The sequence below is a fragment of the Myotis brandtii genome, unplaced genomic scaffold, assembly GCF_000412655.1.
Source record: "Myotis brandtii unplaced genomic scaffold, ASM41265v1 scaffold397, whole genome shotgun sequence".
Classification (NCBI taxonomy): Eukaryota; Metazoa; Chordata; class Mammalia; order Chiroptera; family Vespertilionidae; genus Myotis; species Myotis brandtii.
The window spans coordinates 4,719,821-4,743,216 of record NW_005365229.1 but is presented as its reverse complement, the minus strand read 5'-3'; the positions used below and the strand labels follow the sequence as shown (position 1 = coordinate 4,743,216).

Sequence of the window (23,396 nt, the reverse complement as noted above, 5' to 3'; positions counted from 1 at the left end):
TCTAGAATCTCAGGCACTCTACATCTTCAAAATTGCCATCAAGTGCCCTGATATTTTCATCTTTTTTGAACCATAAGGGCAGAGGAGCCATGAAGGTGGACCTGAATCTGAAAGAAGATGGGCTATGGAGTAAAGTGGGGGAGCAGGCATAAGGAGGACCATGCTGTGCCCACCAGCCTTCTGCTCCCTCCCCCTGGGCCTGGTGAGGCGGAGATCTGGCCCTGGGTGCTCCCACGTAGCTGCTCAGAGTCACAGCTGAGCCCCAAGGCTAGAACTCTACAGAAGCAGGGAGCCTGCCACTGCTTTCCCTGGAGGAGGTCAGGACTGCTGCGCATGTGTTCCTTGACCCACTCTCCCCTTCCTGCCCAGCTTTGAGGAGAGTCCTCACTGCAGAGTTAAGACAGAGTGCACAGTACATGCCATGGCCAACTAAGCTCTGTGAGTGTTCCTATTATGGCAAGTGCACGGACACTGTCTCATATCCAGGCCTACCCCAGCTCCGTTCCTGGGTAGGTTCCTCTTCCCCTCCACAATCCTCTCTTCAAGGGACCACCCAAGCATGACCACTGTGACAGGGCATATACAGCAAGCTACCCAAAGGCAACACATCAGTCATAGCATAAAAAACTCCTTGCACGTGAGAAAAAATAAGACTAGCAGCAAGAGCTGTACAAGGTTCACAATAATTATTTATATATAATGGGATTTTAAAGTTTTCTACTTTATACTTATTGATTTCAAAAATATTTACAACAATAAGAAATGTTTTTAAAAAGGTATTTGGGATTTTAGAAGATTCCTTACTGAGGTCAAGAAATATATGGAAAATTTAGACTAACTTTCTTAATCCCATTTTTCTGTGATAAAATACCAATGGTGGAGTTCTTTTGATATATAAGTTATGCCTCAAGAAAAATGATTTAAAAAGAAAAACACAATGGCAATAAAATAAAAAACACACAGGAAAATAAAAACTTGAAAAGCTATAGAAATGCAGGGGAGTGCATCTGTGATCTATTGCACATGCTGATGAAGATGTACCCTGTACACAACTGTGTGGTCACACTCTGGACCCCTCACAATGCAGCACACCCCACACCTGAGACAGCTATCCTGAGAAATGCAGCATTAGCTGTACGGCACAGGCCATCTTGTCTGTTCTTCGTGAAGCCCCTGAAGAAAAGGCTCACATTCTTGCCCATGTTCTCCCATTGCCCCTCCATGCCGCTGCTGAGTACGTTTTGTTCCCTCATGAAGCGTTTCCAATCCAGAAGGGAGGACACAACTAAGAAGGGCCACTATAGTGAGGGAATCCCCTTACCTTCTGAAAATACGACCCACACACTATGATTTTCAAATAGCAAACCAAAGGACCTTTAAAATTAGGTCTTTACTTTTTTCTTCAAATCACCAGAGTGAAAGCAGGGTGATTCTCATCCATGTGATGCACACATGGAGGTGTATTTCAGGTCTTCCAGTGTTTATGCAGTAGGCCTTTCTCCCATTCTTGGGGGGGGGGGGGTGCTTTTCTCTTTATGTGATCAAATCCTTCAGAGCTTATTGCTTTCTCACTCTGGGTTTATTTTTTAGGAAGGTTTTTTATAGCCCAACACAGTAAAAATACTCTTACTGTGACCTTGAGTTCACTTGCAGTTGTTTCCTTTTCTCCTTTAACCATCTGAAATGGAATCGTGTGTGTGGTATAAGGTAGGGAGGTGGCTCTGGATGGATGGTCAATTGTGACTATCATTCACTGACTACCAGTTGAAAGACATTTTTAATATTCACTCAGTGCAAATATGAACGAGGCAAACTTTCCTTTTTGATCTACAAAAACTCGGAACACAAGGGTGACACTAGACTTCTAAGATCCTTTTCTGTAAGCAAATGTTCTATATCTTAAACACTAAAGCTCATCTACCTAAGGTCCACATGTCTTTCTCTCCCATTCTCTGGACATGGGGTGAGCTGTGACCCCGTACACCTCACCCTTGTGCCTTCCAGCTGAAGTTGCTCTTCTAGTGAGGTCTAGCTCTCTTGGCAGTTTAGTTTGGTCACTGAAGCTCTGGCCTAAGCAAGTGTTTCTAAGTTGCTGACTGCTTTAGTGATTTCACTCAGAATGGACCCTCTAAGGTAGAGGCAACTACTTTCCCCCAAGGCACATCTGGCAAGGTCTGGAGACATTTCTGATGTTCACCACTCATGAGGATGAGGGTTATTGATATTTAGTAGGCTGCAGCCAGGGATGCTGCTAAAATCCTACAAAGCACAGGACAGCCATCATAACAATGATCTGGTCCTGAATGTCAATAGCGGCTCAGCGGAGAAATCCTAATCTAAAGATAAATATTACAGTAGCCAATAAGAGGTCAATGGGAGAAAAAAGAGGACATATGTAATACTTTCAACAATAAAAATTAAAAAAAATTACAGTAGCCAGTGAGTTTCTAAGTATCTCAAAACATTTTATAAAAGTGAGTTTAAGTTATAAGATAACTATGGATTTTATTAACTACAGAGTTTGAACTTGAATTGACGACTTGGAAGCCTATGGAATGACTTCCTTTTTGTCTGCTTCACATCCCCTCCTTCCCCCAGCATGTGACCTCTCCCTCCATCCCATCTCTCTTCTATTCCCAGCACCTCAGATGACCTGGCTCTTGTTGGAGACACTCTGAGCTGTGTGCTAGTCACCTATCCTGCTGCAGGGAGTACTGGGAAGGTGCACTTCAAGGCTCCACTGTAGGTGGCTTTCCTATTCAGGTTCTCTATTAACTCAGCAAAAGGACAGCCTGGGAATGCCATGCTGTGGAAGGTGTCCTCAGTACTTGAGAATCAAGTGGACAAAGGTTACGTATTGTACACTTTTGAAAAGAATGATATCTATAAAAAAAATCAGATCTATGAAAAGTTACTTTTAGTAGCAACAGACTGATATCATAAAGAGATACCAGCAGCCACTCTAAATGCAGCAACATTCCCAAGTCTGTGCAGACCAGGTGCCTACCAGTCTTGGGTGGATGACGGCCGATTCCCAGGGAACTTGAGAGGGTCACTCCTCACAACAGCACGGTCCACACCTAGTGATGGGCAAGTGACTGCCCATACTTGGGCCCAAGGTTGAGTGTGTGGCTCAGACAGAACTGTGTATGTGTGTGTGTTTTGGGGGAGGTCTTATTTTTAAGCAACTTAAGAAGGATCTGCTGACAAATTTTCTCTTTAGAATTCACAAAGTTTACAATGTAGCTAAGCTTTCTAAACTTGCATCTAAAACATGGATTGAGCAAAAAGCTGACTTTGATATGATCAGGTCAAATGGTTCTTTAAGGGGAAGATAAGAAAAATAAAAAGTATTAGAAAACAAACTCACAGATAAAAAAATGTTGGACAGGTCATCTACAAAGCCACGTGTTAAGAGGAACCAAAGAAAAACTGGGGTAATTATACAAGTTTTTACAATGTACAGATCAGGAAAAAGAAATCTTTCCAAAACTTACTCTTAGCACTGAATTTGTTTTCTTTTCGAGTTCTGCCAGTTTTCTTCAAGCAGTTGTCACATACAAATCTGCAAAAACATAATGGGTGTGATTAGATTATACAAAACAGTGTATGTTGCCAAACTAGTGAAATGCAGCATTAAAATACGTTGTTGGCTGTTTAAATCGAATCATTATACAGAAGTGAAGAGGCAGACTGCTTTGATTCTATAATTCCTAAAGCAGGCAAACACTTAAGACTTAAAACTTAGAATCAACTGCCATCTATCGTAATTGCTGAATTCTTGCTGACAACAATGAATGAAATACAGCAGCAGCAGCATCAGGGACCCTCCCCTCCACTCTGTGCAAAACTGCTTTCCTTTTCCCAAGATCACAGGAAATTACTCACCCTGACGGCCAAATGATATCATAGTGTAAAACACAAATTTGATGCATTTTCCGGCCACACTCCTTGCAATCAACAAAACTGGAAGACAAAGAAAGCACAATGAATACACAGGGAACCACAAAATAGAGAGGTCTTTAGGAGCTTGTGTACTATGTTCTCTTGTCCTCTTGATTACTTTGAGCATCTAGTACTAATACATCTGTTGATTGATTCAGCCATATTTTAAAAATGCACCAGTATATTTTCTGTGGGAAAAGTTCGAACCCTTCTTTGTACAAATGCCTCATTCCTCTCTTCTCCCAATCTCCTTTGCAACTAGGAATGAACCTTTACTTTTAAAAAGTGCTATGATAAAGGCACATTTTATGGGCCAGTATTTCTGACAGTACTATACATTTTGAAGACCAACACTTGCTCTAGGTAAGTGCACATGCCTAAACTGACTTAAGTAATAGAGAACAATACTTTCAATATTATAAACATTTATTCTTAGGCCCAGGCACAGGAAGTGTCTGTTCTGAGATAGTCACAAAGGTGGGAAGTTCCAAACTGACTAGTAAATGACAGTCCTTATTCAAGTAAACACTGGAGAGCAAGGGGACGCACTGAGCCACCTGCCCTCTACTGCAGACCCCGCCCAAGCTCACCTGGAAATCTTAACTGCAACATACTTGAAGGTCAAAACCTATATTTTAGCCACCCCCTTAGCATCATCACAACTTACAGCTGGTGGAAGTCTTAAATGGCAAGAAAGTGGGTTCAGGCTCTTCCAATCAGTCTGATGCTGAGCCCTATGACCTGATACATGATCAAGTCCCTGATCTTCCCACTGTCCTTGCTGAGCAAGGCTTCAACCACAAATCAAGCCTTACCCAGCTTCTCGTTCCTGCTCTACTGGAGGAAAAGACAAATGCAAAACTGCGCAAAACCGCAGCACCATTCAATGGCAATCCCATGCTGTGTTGCTCCCCCCATTCTATCTGGTGTTGTTCTGAACCTTCACTCCCTCCTCAAGTGCCGCATCACGGTCAACAAGTTCCTTCGCTGAAATTTCAGCAGTTGAGCTCATCCCTGGGTTAAGAATTTAAAAGGTCAGCAGGTAACAACTCCCTCAGTTTCTGTGCCTGCTCCAAAGACACCCTATTCTCAACCCTTCCCCCTCCTATGTCAGGGAAGAGGAATGTAAAAAAAAATAGGATATTTGTTCTAGACCCCATTTTATCAATTTTGAATTTCAATCTCTCTCCCCTTCTAACTATTATTAACCAACTGGTTTACTCCCCTTCCTACATTTTTATTCATGCAGTTACCTAAGCCACCACTTAGACTGGACCTTTCCTCACCCTGCAGTGTGGTCTCTTCCACCAGAAGGCTGTTCAGGTCGGCCTTCCAACTCCTGCCTAAGCTGCTCCTCTGAGTCTCCTAACTAGTTCCCCTACTAGGGAGCAAAAGTCTTCCTCTCCACTGAATCTATCTCACAAATCCAGCATGATCTTTCTGTAACAGAAGCCAATGATGTCCCTCCACACCTCCTTAGCACATCCAGGAGGAAACCTACAGGACAAAGAACTGTGTAAGGGGCCCTGCACCTAGTGCCTCTCCTTCACATCTCACGGGGCTCCATCCACATGCTCTACCTACCAACCACTTGAGCTTACCTATGTTGTTGCTGAACATCCTATGTTCTTTTACTCCTTTGTGTATAGAATATTCTTCCCATTTCTCAACACCTGATTCCAGATGAGTGTCACCTTCGCTGGAATGCCATCATGCCCAGGAACAGGGCCTCTCACCTTTGGACCACCTTACTACCTCCTGCTATCTGTGCTATGATCCACCTGTCTCTTGTACTGACGGACAGAGCCCCCGCCTAGTAATAACTATTCCAATGTAATGTATTTTGAAGTTAAAAATGAAAAGTGAATTAAGAAGAAAAAAAACAAAACAATAAAAAAACAAATAAAAAAAAATGAATATAAATCATAGTGAAACTAAAAAACTGAAGGGGAGGGCATAATGTGAACAGGGAGCTGGACAATTAAGACAAATAATCGACTGGTCATTAATGATCTGGGGAGGCACTTCCTCATGCACCAGGCACTATGCGCAGGCTGGAGTTCTTGTATTCAACGTGTACCCAGCCTGGGCACTACTAGTAGGAGAGATTGAGTAAGCTCTCAACGTAAAGTTAGGTTTCAATATGAGGTCTGGGTGGAAAGTCCGTCTCTTCCACTGCAGCAATAGGCCTCACTAAAGCTAGGGGTTTGAGCCAAGAGAGGGGAGGACCTGCTTCTCAGTTCTGGATGCACTACAGCCACATTTACCAAACACTGAACGGCGCTGGAGCCTGTGCTCTCTAAGCAGCTCTGAAAGTGCATTCGGCACAGCGGTAGAACACAATGGGCCTCTCCACACGCTGGGGTGGTCTTAGGACTCGGCTTTGGGGACCTGAAGGGGTCGTCACACTGAAGGAGTTCTGAAGCCTCTTTAGGGGCCATCACAGAGCAAATTTTGCAAACACAGCATTCTTACTGAGCACTGGAGGAAAGTCAAATATTTGACAATGGCCTTTGAAAATATACCATACCAAAGACAGTGGCAAGAATATACACCAGGCTTCCCATTTATTATTTTTAGAAAGTGGTTTCTAAGAGGTTTTCTTTCTAAAATTTCCCTTTAAATGATACTAGCACTACTCTACCAAATAGTCCTACCTTTGTTTTCTAAAGATTCACACTAAATGGCTTCTTAAAAACACCAATGACCAACTTATTAGAGAGGTTCTAATAGAACAAACATCCACATAAATTTGGATTTTGAAATTTGGAATTTGTTAAAATTCAGTACCTAAAGAGCATGTTACAGAGACATACATATTTAGTGTGAGTTAAAGAAGGATTCATATATGAAATAACTTCACACAATAAAATTCCACCCAGATAAGGGCACATATGTAATACCTTAACCAATAAAGAAATTTAAAAAAAAAATTCCACCCAGAGCAATGCATTTCCAATGTCTTCTCCCACAACTCAATCATAAGGAGGAACTGTTCTTGACCTGAAACTAAAATCTAAAAGAAAGAAAGAGCTATATACTCACGGTTCAGGATCTAAGGTATCATTTTTCTTCTTTTCAAACTGATCCTTTGAAATTGTCCTTGTTTAAAAAAAATGAAAACAGAAGTTAATTAACTTAATTGATCTGTTGAGTATAAACTATAGTTTCTGGAATATTATTTTGCAACTAGTTCTTCAAACGGAAAATAATAGCTAAAATCTCAAGTAGATGCAATGATGGCATGAACATATAAAACTCAATTCTACAGCCCTAACCGGTTTGGCTCAGTGGACAGAGCGTCGGCCTGCGGACTGAAAGGTCCCAGGTTCGATTCCGGTCAAGGGCATGTACCTTGGTTGCGGGCACATCCCCAGTGGGGGGTGTGCAGGAGGCAACTGATCGATGTTTCTCTCTCATTGATGTTTCTGACTCTCTATCTCTCTCCCTTCCTCTCTGTAAAAAAATCAATAGAATATATTTAAAAAAAAAACAACAAAAACAAAAAAAACCTCAATTCTACAGAAAGCACCACCATTTAATTTTCTCTGTTTTTCTCAGAACATTTCCTCCTAACTAGCATCAGCACTAATTACAAGATTTAACTAAGACTAGTCAAAATATCATGGCAAAATTTTGTTTCAAACTTTTTAATTTTCCATCAAATCTATATAGTGACTGGCTACTAAATTTAACTGATATTGGTGTAACCAATTCTTGTTTTAAACTGATTTTTAGAGAAGAGGGAGGGGGAGAAGGAGAGAGAGAGAGAGAGAGAGAGAGAGAGAGAGAGAGAAAGAGAAACATCGATATGAGAGAGAAACATCTATATGTTGCCTCCCCTACGTGCCCTGACCGGGAATCAAACCTGTAACCTTTTTGGTGAACAGGACAATGCTCCAACAAACTGAGCCACCTGGCCAGGACATAACCAATTCTTTTAATTATAATATTCCCTCAATGACAGAAAGTCAGCATCTACGTGGGGATATTTTACTTGTAAAGGGCTGAGTATATGGTTTCTACTGTCCTTTTGTTACAATAAGTGTATATATGTGAATGACTTCTGATTCACATATTTATACAATCCAATTATTAATCATGTAATAGGACCAAAAGATTAAGATGACAAGGGACAGAAAAATAAATTGAATAGGTAGAATATCTGTCATTTTGATTTATAAGTGGCCATGGTTTATTTTGCATTTGAATAAAGTAGCCTTGAGTTGCAGGGTAAGTGTCCTACACTGCTGGAAACTGCGTTAGTGTGAAGCCGTTGCCTGTGGGGGGGACATCACACTTGAAGACTAGCCAGCGTGGTTGGAATCATGGCAGAGTCCAGAGAAAAGAGAGAACCATAGAACACTGGTAGTCCTGGGCAGACATGGTGGCTGGCAGATTTTTAGGTTTCTCAAGCATATAAATGAGCTGACCACAGAGAATAGGCATTGGGACCAAAAGGTGGACTCAGTGAAGGAATGAAAGGGCCAACTCAGTTCTGTCTGAATTGGACCTAGTGAGCAAGAGTCAAGTCTCCAGCAAAGAAGGAGACATTTACACTCTGGGAGCTCATTATCTGTGTTATATTAGCTTCACAACTTAAAGGATGAAAGTAGGTACATGAAACTCATTTTTTGCTACTGCCAGTCTGTGGATAGGGTTATTTGGTTTCTTTAGGTGTATTGAAAATTTGTAATTTCCAAAAATGGAGGGTGACAGCCACTAGGAAAAGCCAAGTGTTTTAAAAGAAGAACTGGAGCAAGGTTGAGAGAGACCTGTGAACTGCATGGTGTGGCTGTGAACACCACAGTACTGAATGGAGGGAAGAACATGGAAGTGTCACTGGTGTTCAGCTCAAACAGCTACATGTTAAAGTATGAATGTGAGCATAATTAATATGAGAAAATACACTACACACAAGTCAAAACAGCAGTGGTGCTTCCCTTTTACTCATGGACAAGAGACAAAAACAATTAAGAGTCACTCCCGTGAAAAATGACAGGATAGTACTTACGTCTGGGGTTGTGAAGGGTCGTCACCAAGGGTAACATTCTCCCCCTGGATCTCTGTGAAACACTTCTCACAAAAATGATACCTGTCAGCAAGAAGGCCATACTTGGGTGAACTGGTCCATCATAACACACAGCCACCCAAGCAACGAAGCCACCAATCAGAGCAGGGCAGATCACCACGACGAAGGGGGGGCGTTGTTGGTTGATTGATGGGTCAGTGAGAACAATGAGAGGAACAGGGGCAGGTTGGGAAGGGCAGGATTAGAGAACAGGGAAGGGAACAAATAGCACAGACATAGAGGTAAGACGCAAACACCAAGACAACACAGAGCAGAAAGCCAAGGCAAAGCATTGATTAGCATTCGGTCTCATTGCACACATCACAGGCCATCATCACTAACAATGACTGGGCTTGGTTCAGCTCCAAGATGCAAATGTTTGCAAGGAGTTGTTAATACTAGAATTGTAAGGAGCTTAAAATTTAGAAGTTTGAATTTTGTATTAGAGAAAAATCAAATACAATTTCAGGGTTTGAGATGGAAAAAATTTACTTTGAACAAAACAGTCTGACAAAAGGCCTTGAAAAAGCAATTTAAACTGAAAATGCCTTTTTTGTTTTTTTCAAAATGGAAAATTTATGCTTGACAGCAATTCAGAGATTTTATTTCTGGTTTTTAAGCCAGATCTTTAAAGGTATAAAAATGTTCAGCACTCAAAACTGGTTTTAATTTTTTTCCTGTCTTTTTTCTCATGTTAATCACTTAATTGGGTTATAATACAAATGAAACCAAATCCATTTTCTAGACAAACATTTAACAGAAATGCAATAGGGGTCAAAGACTTTCCAGCCATTTATCAATAAGAATATACAGAGAAAAAACTGTGATATATTGTATAAATAATACAATATATATAAATCCACAAACAATGTTAAAGACTTTTAAAATTCAATTCTAAGCTTTGACTTAAACTTTTTGGTACTGGGACCAATCATTCATCAATCTGAGATACTCAGTGATTGACTGCTCTGACTTGGTGACAATCCAAGTTAAGCAAATTTAGAGAGTAAATCTTTAAAGCACAATCTGCATTTGAGAAATTATCCATAACCCCAATTTCTTGTAAGATAATACAGAGCTCAGCTCAAGCTATCAAATAAGAATAATTAAAATAAAAACTATTAAATGTTTGGAAAGGACATGAATGAGAAATCAACAAAAATGCAGGCTGATGCTGCATAAAACAAGATGGGCACACAATACCGTAATAAAAAAAACAACAAGCTGAATGAATGTGACTTATACAAGCAAAAAGGATGAGCATAGGGTAGCAACAGCAACACAATAAAATGCGGTTTTAGTGCTCAAAACTATGTCTACAAGATGCCAAGAGGATTAGTGTTAAAGACACTATGACGAGACTTGGAGTGCCACACTGAACCAAGAGTACAGAAGGAGATGCAGCAGCTTGCAGTTTCACACGCGCGTGCACGCGCGCACACACACACAGCTACAAACAACTGAGAGTTAGACACCACCTGGCCAGTTTGTCTTCATTACTAAAATAGGTCCTCCACAAGTTCTAATTCTAACCTAAATTAAATACATTGACATTTTGTCTGCTATGTTTCACTGGCTAAATACATATAGTAAATTAAAGGCATAAAACTTGAGAGCATGCACACACCCCAAGATTACACAATTTTTCAGTATGTTGATGAGGAACATGACAGATTCCCTGTGGGTAACAACTGGATTAATGAAAGTTTCTTGCTGGGACTTGTTTATTTAGGACTAAGTCAATTAATGAATTCTGCCAAGATTAAAACTCTGACCAGAAACAGATTAACATTGCTGTTTTAAAATATATACAGGGGTGGGCAAAAGTAGGTCTACAGTTGTAAGTACACAAAACACAATGTTTATTATTGTATATGTATTTATTAATTATTGTATTATTTGTCTTATTATTATTTCATATCCTCACCTATGATTTATTTTTTAGGTAACGATGGCTGGTCATTTAACCTACTTTTGCCCATACCTGGATATTATATATATATATTTTTTTCTGAATGAACTTCAACAATATTCTGGCTACTCACTATTTTGTTAATATTCCTATGGAGCCTTGAAATCATGTAGTGAAAGAATTTTTATGTGCAGGAGGACATGATCATCACTTGGCAGGAAAGAATGAAAGTACAGAAACTAGAAACCAACTCAGTGGCAACCATTACAATAGGCAAAAAAGATATCCCCTCCATGCAAAATATTTCCCTTTTGAAAATAAAACTACAAATTGAGTGTTCCAATTCATTTTACGATTAACACACAGCCCTTGTGGACTAGCGAGAAGGTAACTTTGAACACATTTTGAAATGAAATTGCCGCAATAATTACATGTGAGCATAATGATTTTAAACCCTGGACAAATTCTTAGCTTTTGTTCAAGCAGGACATAAGTCCAGCAACATTCAGGAAACAAGAATCATAAACCCATTATTTTCCAACGAAGGAAACTGGCCTCAGACAAATCACTGATGGCTAAGTGGCTGCAGACACCTATGCTCTATGAGTAACTAACTCCCATCCCTGAAAAATTTTAAGGATCAGTAACTGGGAGAGACAAAATTAACTCACGCTAGTGCCTGTCCCAAAGCAATGACAGGAATATCGGAGAATCAAACCTGTTGAGGTTTTAGAGGAGAGATGGAGGGGCCCAGGGACTCACTCTAATACCCTCTGAGAAATGCCCACAGCCCACAGAAGGGAGCATGGGCACCCATCTAGTCAAATCAGATGCAACCACCTGGCAATCAGTGGGTGAAAATATCTTATCTAGTCCAAACTTTATTCACCCTGGAAATATAAAACGATTCAGAAATTCACTTTTCATTGTAACAGCCTAGTTGACATTCTGCCTTGTGTGAAGGAAGCAGTTTGATGAACATGGAATTATAAAGGAGAAATACTTCACATAATCTGATGATGATGTACATCTGGGTACCTAACATTAGCACAATGTAACTGTACAGTTTATCTGTAAGGATAATTACATGTATGGAGTAAATTTTCAAATGCAGATTGTTTTAAGTACCATATCAATATATACAAATAACTGGGATATCTATAGATAATATCTATCTTATCTATAGATAATAATTGGAAAATCTATAGAACAGTTTCCCCAACATGAGCTTCTTTATAATTTTTAAAGTATGGAAACAGGTGAAATGTAACCACACTCTAGTTTATATATTAGTTTCACTTGTTTAAATGGTCTCTAGGATTTTCTATTGTTTTAGTGCCCAAACAATTTTTAAGTGTCAAAACAATAATTCATAAAAACAGCACAATGCTCACAGTCAAAGTTGAGACTAAAAATGTAAGCAGTTAAAATGTCCAACACAGAATGAGGCCACTGCTTTCTTAGAATTACATGTTAACCTCTTCAAGGTCATTATTCTAGAAAGAACATCTTATGAGATTAAGCTGAGAAGTAGTATACCTACACTTATATAGAAATACAATTGGACATTTCAAAACTTTCAAAACAGTCCTGTTTGCACTCACTCCATCAATAACCTCCTTCAGTGGGTAAGCAGTGTACCCTGATGCTATCAAATTATGAACTTATTTGCTCTCAACTTAAATATGGCCAAAATCTGTGCAAATTAGCAAAGATAGGATTTCAAAGGACTCAGGCACAATGAAACCAATAATGAAAAGGTCCCAAAACTTCAGAGATGGTAGCAAGCAATCTGTTGTCTTTTCTTCCTTCTATACCCAAACTGGCACCTAGCAGCAGGGGTGTTTTTCAGAATATAGTTAATTTTAACCTATTCTCTTAAAATTTCATGATTTTATTTTGCTTGGCATATAACAATTTCCAAAGTGAATTCCTAGTCATTATTTCATTAGAGACTGATAACTGAGACCGTCAGGGAAGGTGTTACTGTGCCCATATCACAAACAAGAAGGTTAAGCTTGATATATATACATTATGGGATGTGCTGAAGATTACTAAGCTAAGATTGTAAATGGATGGACCAGAACTTCCATAACACTTGTCAGTATGGGAGAGATTCCATTAAAAAAGGGCTATGTATCATTTCAAACTTTGTCTTAAAATACTTCTATTGATAGAAGGGCAAGCTAAGACAGAAATTAAATTCCAAAAAGTGAGCTAGGCAAGGCTTAGAAACCTTTATTGGAAACATTTTTAGGTCAAAAGTATTTTAAAGTAGAATTCTGATGAAAGTCATTAATAATATTGAATATGGTTATATATATATTTAAAATTAAAATAATTTAAAAACATAAATTGGAAGAAAAATAATCCCAAAATTCCAAATTATTCAAAGTCTGTGCATGTACCCCTAAACAAATAACAAAAACCACTCTACTTATCTTCTTCAAAATATTAGAACATAAGTGATTACTAAGCAAATAAGATCAAAATAATTAAGACATCACAAGTCCTAATGTTGACATTTAATATTTGAAACTAAAGATGAAGATTAGGCATGACGTTTCTTTGTGGTCACATAAAGAATCTAGTTGCCAAGTCATAAAATGGAGGTAATGTAACTAAATCTGACCAAGATTTACAACCTGTGCTTCAAGACATAATGCCCTCATGCAATAGCAATATGAGGCCACTTAAAACAATGAATGCAAATAGCTTAATTTTCAAAACCTGAAATGGCCATCTTATAACAGGGAAGTTTTTCTTGAACTCAATAAAAACACTAAATCTCATTCTGTATTGTGCAACTAATTAAAAACAAAAAGTCTATGGTTTTATTTTTTCCAATCAATTAGCACTAATGCAAGTCTTTCCATCAGACTGTCCAGGCCAAATTATCTAGACAAATATTTACACAGGAATAGTAAAAACAATGTTTCAACTTTATTAGTATCTTGAAAAAGGCAGGTCAATCTTTGAGTTATCCTCAACTCCAGACTCTTTCTTATATGGTTACTTTGTAGAATCTAGACCAGTGATGGCGAACCTATGACATGCGTGTCAGAGGTGACAGGCGAATTCATTTTTTTGGTTGATTTTTCTTTGTTAAATGGCATTTAAATATGTAAAATAAATATCAGAAATATAAATCTTTGTTTTACTATGGTTGCAAATATCAAAAAATTTCTATATGTGACACGGCACCAGAGTTAAGTTCGGGATTTTCAAAATGCTGACACGCCGAGCTCAAAAGGTTTGCCATCACTGATCTAGACCATGACTCAAGAAAGAATGTACCTGATCCAGGTAGTGCAGCAAGCAACTGTGAGATCAAGTTTTTATACTATAAAAGCATTCCTTAAAATTAAGAGATTGTGAATCTATCTGAGTGACCAAGAAATACTGAAATTGTGGCCCCTTTCATTGGAACTTCAGGAAAGATAATGTATCTGAGCTATAAGCAGACAAACATGCCTTGCCCTAAGACCTTTGTTCTGTAGATCAGGAAGCTGCTCAATGCTTACCTATTCTGATAGCTGTAGTAGGCTGCATCTCGAGGAATTGTACACAGTTGCTTCCCATAGCAGCACAAAGTCTGTGGGGAAAACTCATACTGCAAAAACAAAGGAGAAAATACTAAAAATATAACCTATTTATTGTCATGCAAATTTCTAGTAAACTATGGAGGGTCAGATTCAACTAGTAAATTACTTCTGTTAGTACACTGGATAGTTTCCTAACAATTTTCACAGCTATTTAAAGATATTTTTTGATACTATGCAAAATAATTAGTGTTTAAGAGACATATATTATAGCCCTAGCTGGTTTGGCTCAGTGGATACAGCATCAGCCTGCAGATTGAAAGGTCCCAGGTTCGATTCTAGTCAAGGGCACATGCCTGGGTTGCTGGCTTGATCCCCAGTAGGGGGCGTGCAGTAGGCAGCCAATCAATGATTCTCTCTCATCATTGATGTTTCTCTCTCCCCCCTCCCCTTTCTCTCTGAAATCAATATATATATATATATAAATAAATCGCCCTAACCGGTTTGGCTCAGTGGATAGAGCGTTGGTCTGTGGACTCAAGGGTCCCAGGTTCGATTCCGGTCAAGGGCATGTACCTTGGTTGCAGGCACATACCCAGTAGGGAGTGTGCAGGAGGCAGCTGATCGATGTTTCTCTCCCATCAATGTTTCTAACTATCTCTCTCCCTTCCTCTCTGTAAAAAAATCAATAAAATGTATTTTTAAAAAATCAATCAATGAGTGCATTGGAAAAACAAATCAATGCCTCTCTCTCCCTTTGTCTCTCTAAAATTAATAAATAATAAAAAAGAAGACATCTGTTATTGATAGTGAATGCACACAGGGGCAGCCAGAAATGCTTAACCCAAGGCCTTCCCCCAAAAGCACCTCTAGCTTTGATCATCCATTATATTGCTCTGAGTAATCAATTGTTTTACTCCATGTGGGTAACTTCCCAGCACACATGTGTGGCCAAAATGTTGAGTCTACCATATCATTATACTGTTGGACTAACTGGGAAAGTTCATTGGCCAGAAACAGTTTAAACCGTACCTTGCGTCCACAACAATATCCAAGGGACTGCATAACAGGGTCAATTTCTTGTTCAAAGACCTCTGCCAGTTTACTGCAAAACTTATAGACCCGAGACGTCTTGCGATTGTAGAGCCAGGCATTGTTGAACATCAGCCAGACATCATCCACGTACTGCCAGGGTTCTTGGTACTGCCCTGTGTCTAACTTTCGCTTGATGGTGGAAAGGTCCATGGGGTTCTTCACAATGTCAAAGTAATCCTTAAAGACAAAATGGTCTTAATCTAGTAGATAACCCAAATTCCAAATGCCAGCCTTATCTTAAAATAAAATAGAAAGTACCAGAACAACTTCTGTTTCCAACATGAAGAAATGAGAACTGAAAATAAAATAACCTCTGATCTTCCTCTGATTTTACTATCTAAAATTAACATTTTCAAATGTGATCAAATTCCTTCAAAGGCAAAGTTAAAAAAAAAATTTTTAAAAGAACTGTTTACTAAAAGATGCTGTTTAGCCCTGGCCGGTGGCTCAGTTGGCTGGAGCATCATCCCATACACTAAAAGGTTAAGGGCTCGATCCCTGGGAGGCAACTGATTAATGTTTCTCTCTCCCCAAGAATCAATAAAAACATGTCCTCAGGCCCTAACCAGTCTGGCTCAATGGATAGAGTGTCGGCCTGTGGACTGAAGGGTCCCAGGTTCGATTCCGATCAAGGGCATGTACCTTGGTTGCGGGCACAACCCCAGGAGGGGATGTGCAGGAGGCAGCTGATCGATGTCTCTCTCATTGATGTTTCAAACTCTCTATCTCTCTCCCTTCCTCTCTGTAAAAAATCGTGTGTGTGTGTGTGTGTGTGTGTGTGTGTGTGTGTGTATGTGTATATGTATATAAAGAATCAGTTGGGTCACCATGGCCTCTGCCATGGGATATCAAAGTGAGAGGCCCATGTGTTTTATAATTGACCAGAGGCCGGGTGCACAAAATTCATGCACTTGGGGGGTGGTTCCCTAAGCCTGGCCTGCACCCTCTCACAGTCCAGAAGCCCTAGGGGATGTCTGATTGACAGCTTAGGCCCAGGGAGCAGACATCCTTAGCACTGCTGCAGAGGCAGGAGAGGCTCCTGCCACCGCCACTGTGCTTGCCCGCCATGGGCCGAGCTCAGGGCTTCTGGCTGAGCAGTGCTCCTCCTGTGGGAGTGCACTGACCACCAGGGGGCAACTCCTGCATTAAGCGTCTGCCCCCTGGTGGTCAGTGCACATCATAGCGACCAGTTGTTCCACTGTTCGGTTGGTTTGCACATTAGCCTTTTATTATATAGGATGTTCACCAATTCTTTAAGTTCATTTTTTAGACAAAGTCTTACATAAAACCCCAAATATAAAGTGAGTCGCCAGAGGCTGTGAACCAGAGCAAGTGGGTGGTGCTCCCAGTGCACAGTCCCCTCTCACACACCCTAACCTTTCCATAGACCCTGTGGTTTCACAAAACAGGTGGGAAACACATTTTAGTAAGAAGGTGCATTACTGTTTTGGCAGCAAACTTTTTTTAATATTTTGAGAAAAATCTACAAAACAAGGTTATTTTACCCAATTTTAAGAAATAAAACATGGATAATCATGAGTTACACTGGTAAAATTATAATATATTTTTACAATATGAACTTACAGGAATTCCAAGGAGCTGGGGATCTACAGGCTGGCGAAAAGGTAAGGACTCTGGATCCTGTCGATATAGCGCTTCTAGGGTTGGCATAAGAGCCTGGCGCAATTCCTCCGGCTTAAAGACTGTAGTTGGAAAGCATAAGAAAAATAACACTATTTACAAGGCACCCAAACCCCTCCTTTATGACACTTCAAATGAAAGCCTGGCCGTTTCTGAGAAGGTCTGAGTCATCTCCCTCCCAGTTGAAGCTTACTAGGGTTCTCATTCAGCAGAGTCCACAGAAATTCTAAATTCTAAAGCTACAAATCCAGGGTTTCTGAAATAATAATAATATTGGGGTTTCCAAAAACTGCATACATGTCATGAGGCATAATACCATACTAAGTTTGCTCTTCAGTGAGAAATTTCAACATTAAAACTGTTGGAACAGAAAATGAAGCTCACTCCCAATTCTGCTTCATTGATCAAATGGTGGAAGGGACTTTTCTGCCTAAAAGTAAACTCAGACCACCTGAGACAAATGGTTTTGTATTACAACCTCACAAATGTACACAGTAACAGAGCTATAAAAATAAGTATTTTCCCCCCAAATTCTATACTTCCCTCCCACATTTACCAATGCCCATTTCTCCAACCTCTCAGCTATTGCATTTCCTACTATATTTTCTGTTGTCCCAATCCAAGGACCAACAGTGGCTGCCAGATACATTCAAGATGATACATTCACATGAAACCCAAATGAGTTCTAATGACATGGAGAAATGTGCACAATAGCCTCTGAAAGCAAGCAGCAGGTCAGGCAGCAGTGAGTGTGTTACAACCCCACCTTGCTCACACACATCCGATGCATAGAAAACTGACCAATAAGAGGCAAATACGTCAGAGGAGTTCTGATGACTTGGGTTATAAGTGATAATATATTTTCTCTTTGTTGTTGTTGTTTTTTTAATATTTTAAAAAGACTTTCTAGAACTGACATGTGGTAAACTATAATTTAAAAATCAGATTAACATACCATAAACATTTAAAGTCCTAGCTGGGAAGTGGCATACATCGAGTATACTGAGAGATGAAAATCATGGCTCTGAGAAGTTTCCCGAAGTTTATTGCCATCAGAGAAAGGGACTGCCCATGTGTCCTGACTGACCTGCTGTGGAAAAGGAACACCTGGCTGCTTTAGACCTGGGACAGCTGCTGGAGATCAGCGAGCATATGGATTATCCCAGCTCAGTGCTCTCCAGCGAACATTCCTATGGAAACATGGCATCCTGCTCTCAGCGAACTCCTTTCTTCTATTCTGTTTTCTTTTAATAACTTTCTAAGAAAGTAGTTCTTAAGTTAATCAAGAGGTTTTTCCCATTCTTCTAAACTAGAGGTCAGCAAACTAGACTAGAGGTCAGCAAACTCTGACCCACTGGCCAAATCTGAAGGCCTGTGAGCTAAGAATAATTTTTGTTTTTAATGGTTGGGGAAGGAAAAGAAAAATATTTCCTGATACGTAAAAATTTACAACATCAAATTGTAGTCTCCAAAATAAAAATTTATTAGAACACAAGTGTGCTGATTTGCTGAGATGTTGTCTCATCAAACAACATTTGTATCCTACAACCTAGCTGCGTAGTTGCAACAGAGACCTTATGACACACAAAACCTAAAATATTTATTGCCTGGCTCTTTACAGGAAAAGTTTGCTGACCCTGCTCCAGACCTCATCTCCCTAAAGGTAACAAAATGACATGGCTTACATACAGCTGATTTTGGTATACAGCTGCCTTCACCACACATTTGTTTAACACTTAAGCAGAGGAAAAGTATTTTCAAATTAGTGTCTTTATTTGAAATAAGTTCTCTGCTACTAGAGTATGGTGTGCTTTTTCCATACAATCAGCAGGGTGTACCACATCAGTAATCCTCGAAGCATGGACCATGGGTACCATGAAGAGAACTGTGCTAATATGGGAGCTGCCAGCCATATGTGGCTACTTAAAGCTAAATGAATTAATATTAAATAAAATTTAAAATTTAATTCTTTAGTCACACTTGTCACTTCTTAAGTACTCAGGAGCTGCATTTGGCTGGTGAACATCGTAATGGAGAGCAGAAAAAGTTCCAGCACTGTTTTAGGCCTTTCTAGGGGGTCTGTGAAATCAAATTTATTTATGTAATATAAAACAACTTTCATAGTAACACTAAGTTGTTATTTGCCTTTTATGTCGTGTTAATCTTCACACAGATGGGGCACTAACAGGAGGGAGTAAAATTTCTAGCATGGCAGCAACCTCACCAAACCTGACTTAGTAGTCACTATGATCTTTGCTGCCACTGTGCACGCACGGGAAAATGCCAGCTGCACTTAAGAATATTCTTGCTGAAGCAGTTAAAATTATTACTTTCCTTAAACCTCAACCCTTGGCTACACATCTTTTACCCTATATGAAAAAAAACAAACGGGAAGTTGGTATAAGGCACTTCTACTGCATGCAGTGCTTGTCTTGAGAGAAAGCACTTGTACGAGTGTTGAGAGCTGAAGTCACTGCTTCTTTTTTTAATGAAACACATAAAACTGGAATGATTGATAGACAAGCTACAGTTATTCTGAAGTGGGTATGTGGCAGACATTTTCTCAAAAATGAACAAAGTGGGAGTTATTTCAAGGACAACTGATTGTATTTTTTGCCAAAGATAAAATCTGGACTCTCATAAAAAATCAGAATTTTGAAAAATTTGTATCTACCACATGAGCTTGATATCTGCTTGAAATTTACAAAACTTTTTTGAAGAGATTCATAGTGATGTTAATGAATGTGATTTAAAAAATTATTGTACAGTGAAGTATGCTAACATTAGGAAGATATGCATAATTCAGTGAACCAAATTTCTAGATGACCAAAGGATCATGTTATAAAGAAAAGCATGAAAGGGGAAAGGATCAATTCAAAGCACAAAACAGACAAATGGACTCTAATGTCAGAGTTTGAAAAATTCAGTGCTAAGGATTCATATTTCACACTACAACTAATCTTTAAGAAACTTTGACTTGTTGAGTGTTGTAGTAGTATCAAAAAAGAAAATCACAATTCTTTAAAAAGGCTGTTATTCTTCCCTTTATCAACTATTTACCTGGAATGGGACCTCATGTACTTCAACCAAACAATGTAATACAACAAAGTACAAGCAGGGGCAGACATGAGAATGCAGCTGTGTTCACTTTTGTCTTTGAGCCCAAAAAAATTGTAAAAAACAATGGCATTATACTAATTATTAATTGTTTTTCATAAAATGTATTATTTATGGGTGTTATGTAATAGATTTATTTTTAAATGAACTAAATATTTTCAAAATTCCAAACTGAGCCAACAATGTTAATTTCTAATAGAGTAGATAGCAATAGATAATCCATACAGACAAAAACTCATTGGGGTCCTCAATTTTTAGAGTACAGAGATGTCTAAGACCAAAAATTTGAGAACTGCTGTACTCCATAATCTCCAGGGTCCCTTCTAGCAGCAAAACTGTACATAAATAGACGCTAACATTTCTCTGCCATCTTTCTCAAATGTAGCACCTGCAGGCCTGAACTTCTGAGCCCTGTCCTCACATTTCCAAGGGTCACCTGACAATTTTCTGATACCCTGCTACCTTCTTTACTTTTTAGACACCTCTCAAAGTGATTTTTAAAAATCACATAAAAAAATAAAATAAAAATCACATCCATTGTGAGGCTGGCTCACCTGACACAGCTCAGAACCCAAAGTATCTTCACTAATTTGCCCCCACCCACTCCTACTGCACTAGGTCACTGGGTCCCACTCCACCCACTTGTTACTTTGGGCACTTATCTGTAGCAGCAAAAACCTACAGGTTCCTACATGTGTGCTGCCATGGTGATATTTTCCCCAATACCATGGCTTTCTGTCATTTTCCTGCTTGAATCCGTCAGTGGTTGTTCATGCCTTGCTGAGTGAAGCCCAAGATCCTTGGCCTGCTCAAGGACTCAGATGCAATTTGAACTCCAGTCCCACAGCCAGGACATCTCAGAAGACAGCTGTGCGCCCCTGAACTGCCCCCTAGAGCCAAGGCTTGTTTCTTATTATGCCATGAACCTGTGGATTCTTAGGGAGGAGTCCAGCTTGATGTCATTACTTCAACTTGGAGAATAGCAGGCAAAACAGATAAAAGGGGAGATGAAATTCTATTTCTGCTTTAGCTTTTAACCCATAATGTAGAATCACAACACAATGGCAAAGCAGCACAGTTCAATAAGTTCAAGAAAACACAACTTACTTTTTTTCCGTGGCTGCGAAGGAGATGCTGACTGGGAAGCGGCACCATTAGCCGTGCTCTCTTCTTCCTCTTTAGCTTCTACTTTTACTTCCGGCTTCTTTTCATCCACTTCCATTGGTTCTGATTTCTGCTCTGTTGTGTCTGATTCTTCTTTAACTTGAGAAGATCCTTGTAGATCTTCCTCCATCATCTTGAAAAAACAAAATTATAAATAATGATACATAGATATCAAAAACCTTTATTCTAACTCAGAGTTACTGGAAAGCTCTTAAAAATCTATGGGTTTGTTAAAACCTTCTCCTAGTCACAGATGCATTTATCATTCCTTTCTCTTGCACAAGAAGGAATAGAGCATTTGGTGTCAGTTGAGTTGCTGTAAGATAGTACCAGTACAATTATGTACTAATTTTAAAATTTTATATGCTGCAGTACTTAAAATATTGCATATATACATATCTACCATCACCCGCTCAGTAGTTTTACATATAGATTTTTCTAGTTTGGAACAAAAATTCCTTGGAAAATTGGGGCAGAGTTCAAAAGCCCAGCCAGCGTGACTCAGTGGTTGAGTATCAACCTGTGAACCAGGAGGTCACAGTTTGGTTCCTGGTTAGGCCACATGCCTGGGGTGCAGGCTTGATCCCCAGTGGGGACGTGCAGGAGGCAGGTGATCAGTGATTCTGTCTCATCACTGATGTTTCTCTCTCTCCCCCTCTCCCTTCCTCTCTAAAATCAATAAAAATATATTAAAAAAATAAAACAAAACACCAAATTGCTTAGAAGGCCAGGCAAGTAAAGTAAATGAATGCAACAAGGAGATGAGGTTGAGATAGCAGGAAGTTGTGGAGATCTGGCAAACTGGAGCGCCCATGTCCCCTCTAAAGGCCATGCTGGTGCTCCCATCCAGACTGCTGCCAGAGAGGACTTCAAGAACAATGCTGACAGAGCTTATCATTTTCAAGAAAATCCAAAAATCTACTTTAATTTATAATTTCACACTTTTAAAAATATTGTGTGAGCCAAACAAAACACTTAATATAGATTGGATTCAGCTCACAGTCTGCTAGTTTTCAACTTCTGCCACAGCTTAATTAGTAAACAAATAAACCCCTTGTGAATGTAACTCTGCGGACTATATGTGAATAAAGAATGGCAATGAAAAAGTTGCTGAATGATTCAAACATTTAAAATACAAACCTTTTTACCACTAAGTTTATTAGTTGTGGGCTTGTCACATACTGTCTTTATAATGTTGAGATATTCCTTCTAAATTTACTTTATTGAAGAGTTTATATCATAAAAGGATGTTAAATTTTGTCAAATGCCTTTTCTGAATCTACTGAGATGATCATATGGTTTTTATCCTTTATTTTGTCAATGTGATGTATCACATTAACGAATGTTGAAGCATCCTTCCATCCCTGGGATAAATCCCACTTGATCATGGTGTATAGTCCTTTTAATGTATTGTTGAATCAGGCTTGCTAAAATTTTGTTGAGAATTTTTGCATCTATGTTCAAGGATATTGGCCTGTAATTTCCTTTTTATGTAATGTCTTTTTATCTGCTTTTGGTATCAGGGTAATGCTGGCTTCATAAAATGAGTTTGGGAGTGTTCCTTCCTCTTCAATTAAAAAAAAAATGTTTAAGAAGGATAGGTTTAATTCTTCTTTGAATGTTTGGTAGATGCCATCTGGTCCTGGATTTTTATCTAAGATCAGGAACAAGACAAGGATGCCCATTACTATGTCTTCTATTCAAAATTATGTGGGAAGTCCTAGCTACAGCAATCAGACAAGACAAAGAAATAAAAGGCATCCAAATTGTAAAATAAGTAAAACTCAACTATCCTATATAATAAAAGACTAATATACAAATAGACCAAATGGTGGAACTGAACAAGCTATGATGTGCACTGACCATCGGGGGGGCGGGGGGGGGGGCATGGGGAAAATGGGGGGCATTG

General features: G+C 39.2%; 1 protein-coding gene across 1 annotated transcript in view; it reads right to left on the bottom strand.

Annotated features, from left to right (window-relative positions):
• Nucleotides 1-23,396, bottom strand: part of CREBBP (CREB binding protein) — a 163,695-nt gene that overhangs the window by 12,720 nt on the left and 127,579 nt on the right. Inside the window, 8 exon segments of the mRNA XM_014545140.1 lie at nucleotides 3,498-3,565; nucleotides 3,889-3,966; nucleotides 6,991-7,047; nucleotides 8,960-9,040; nucleotides 14,453-14,541; nucleotides 15,503-15,742; nucleotides 17,150-17,268; nucleotides 21,431-21,620. Of these exon segments, the coding sequence (XP_014400626.1) occupies nucleotides 3,498-3,565; nucleotides 3,889-3,966; nucleotides 6,991-7,047; nucleotides 8,960-9,040; nucleotides 14,453-14,541; nucleotides 15,503-15,742; nucleotides 17,150-17,268; nucleotides 21,431-21,620 (922 nt within the window).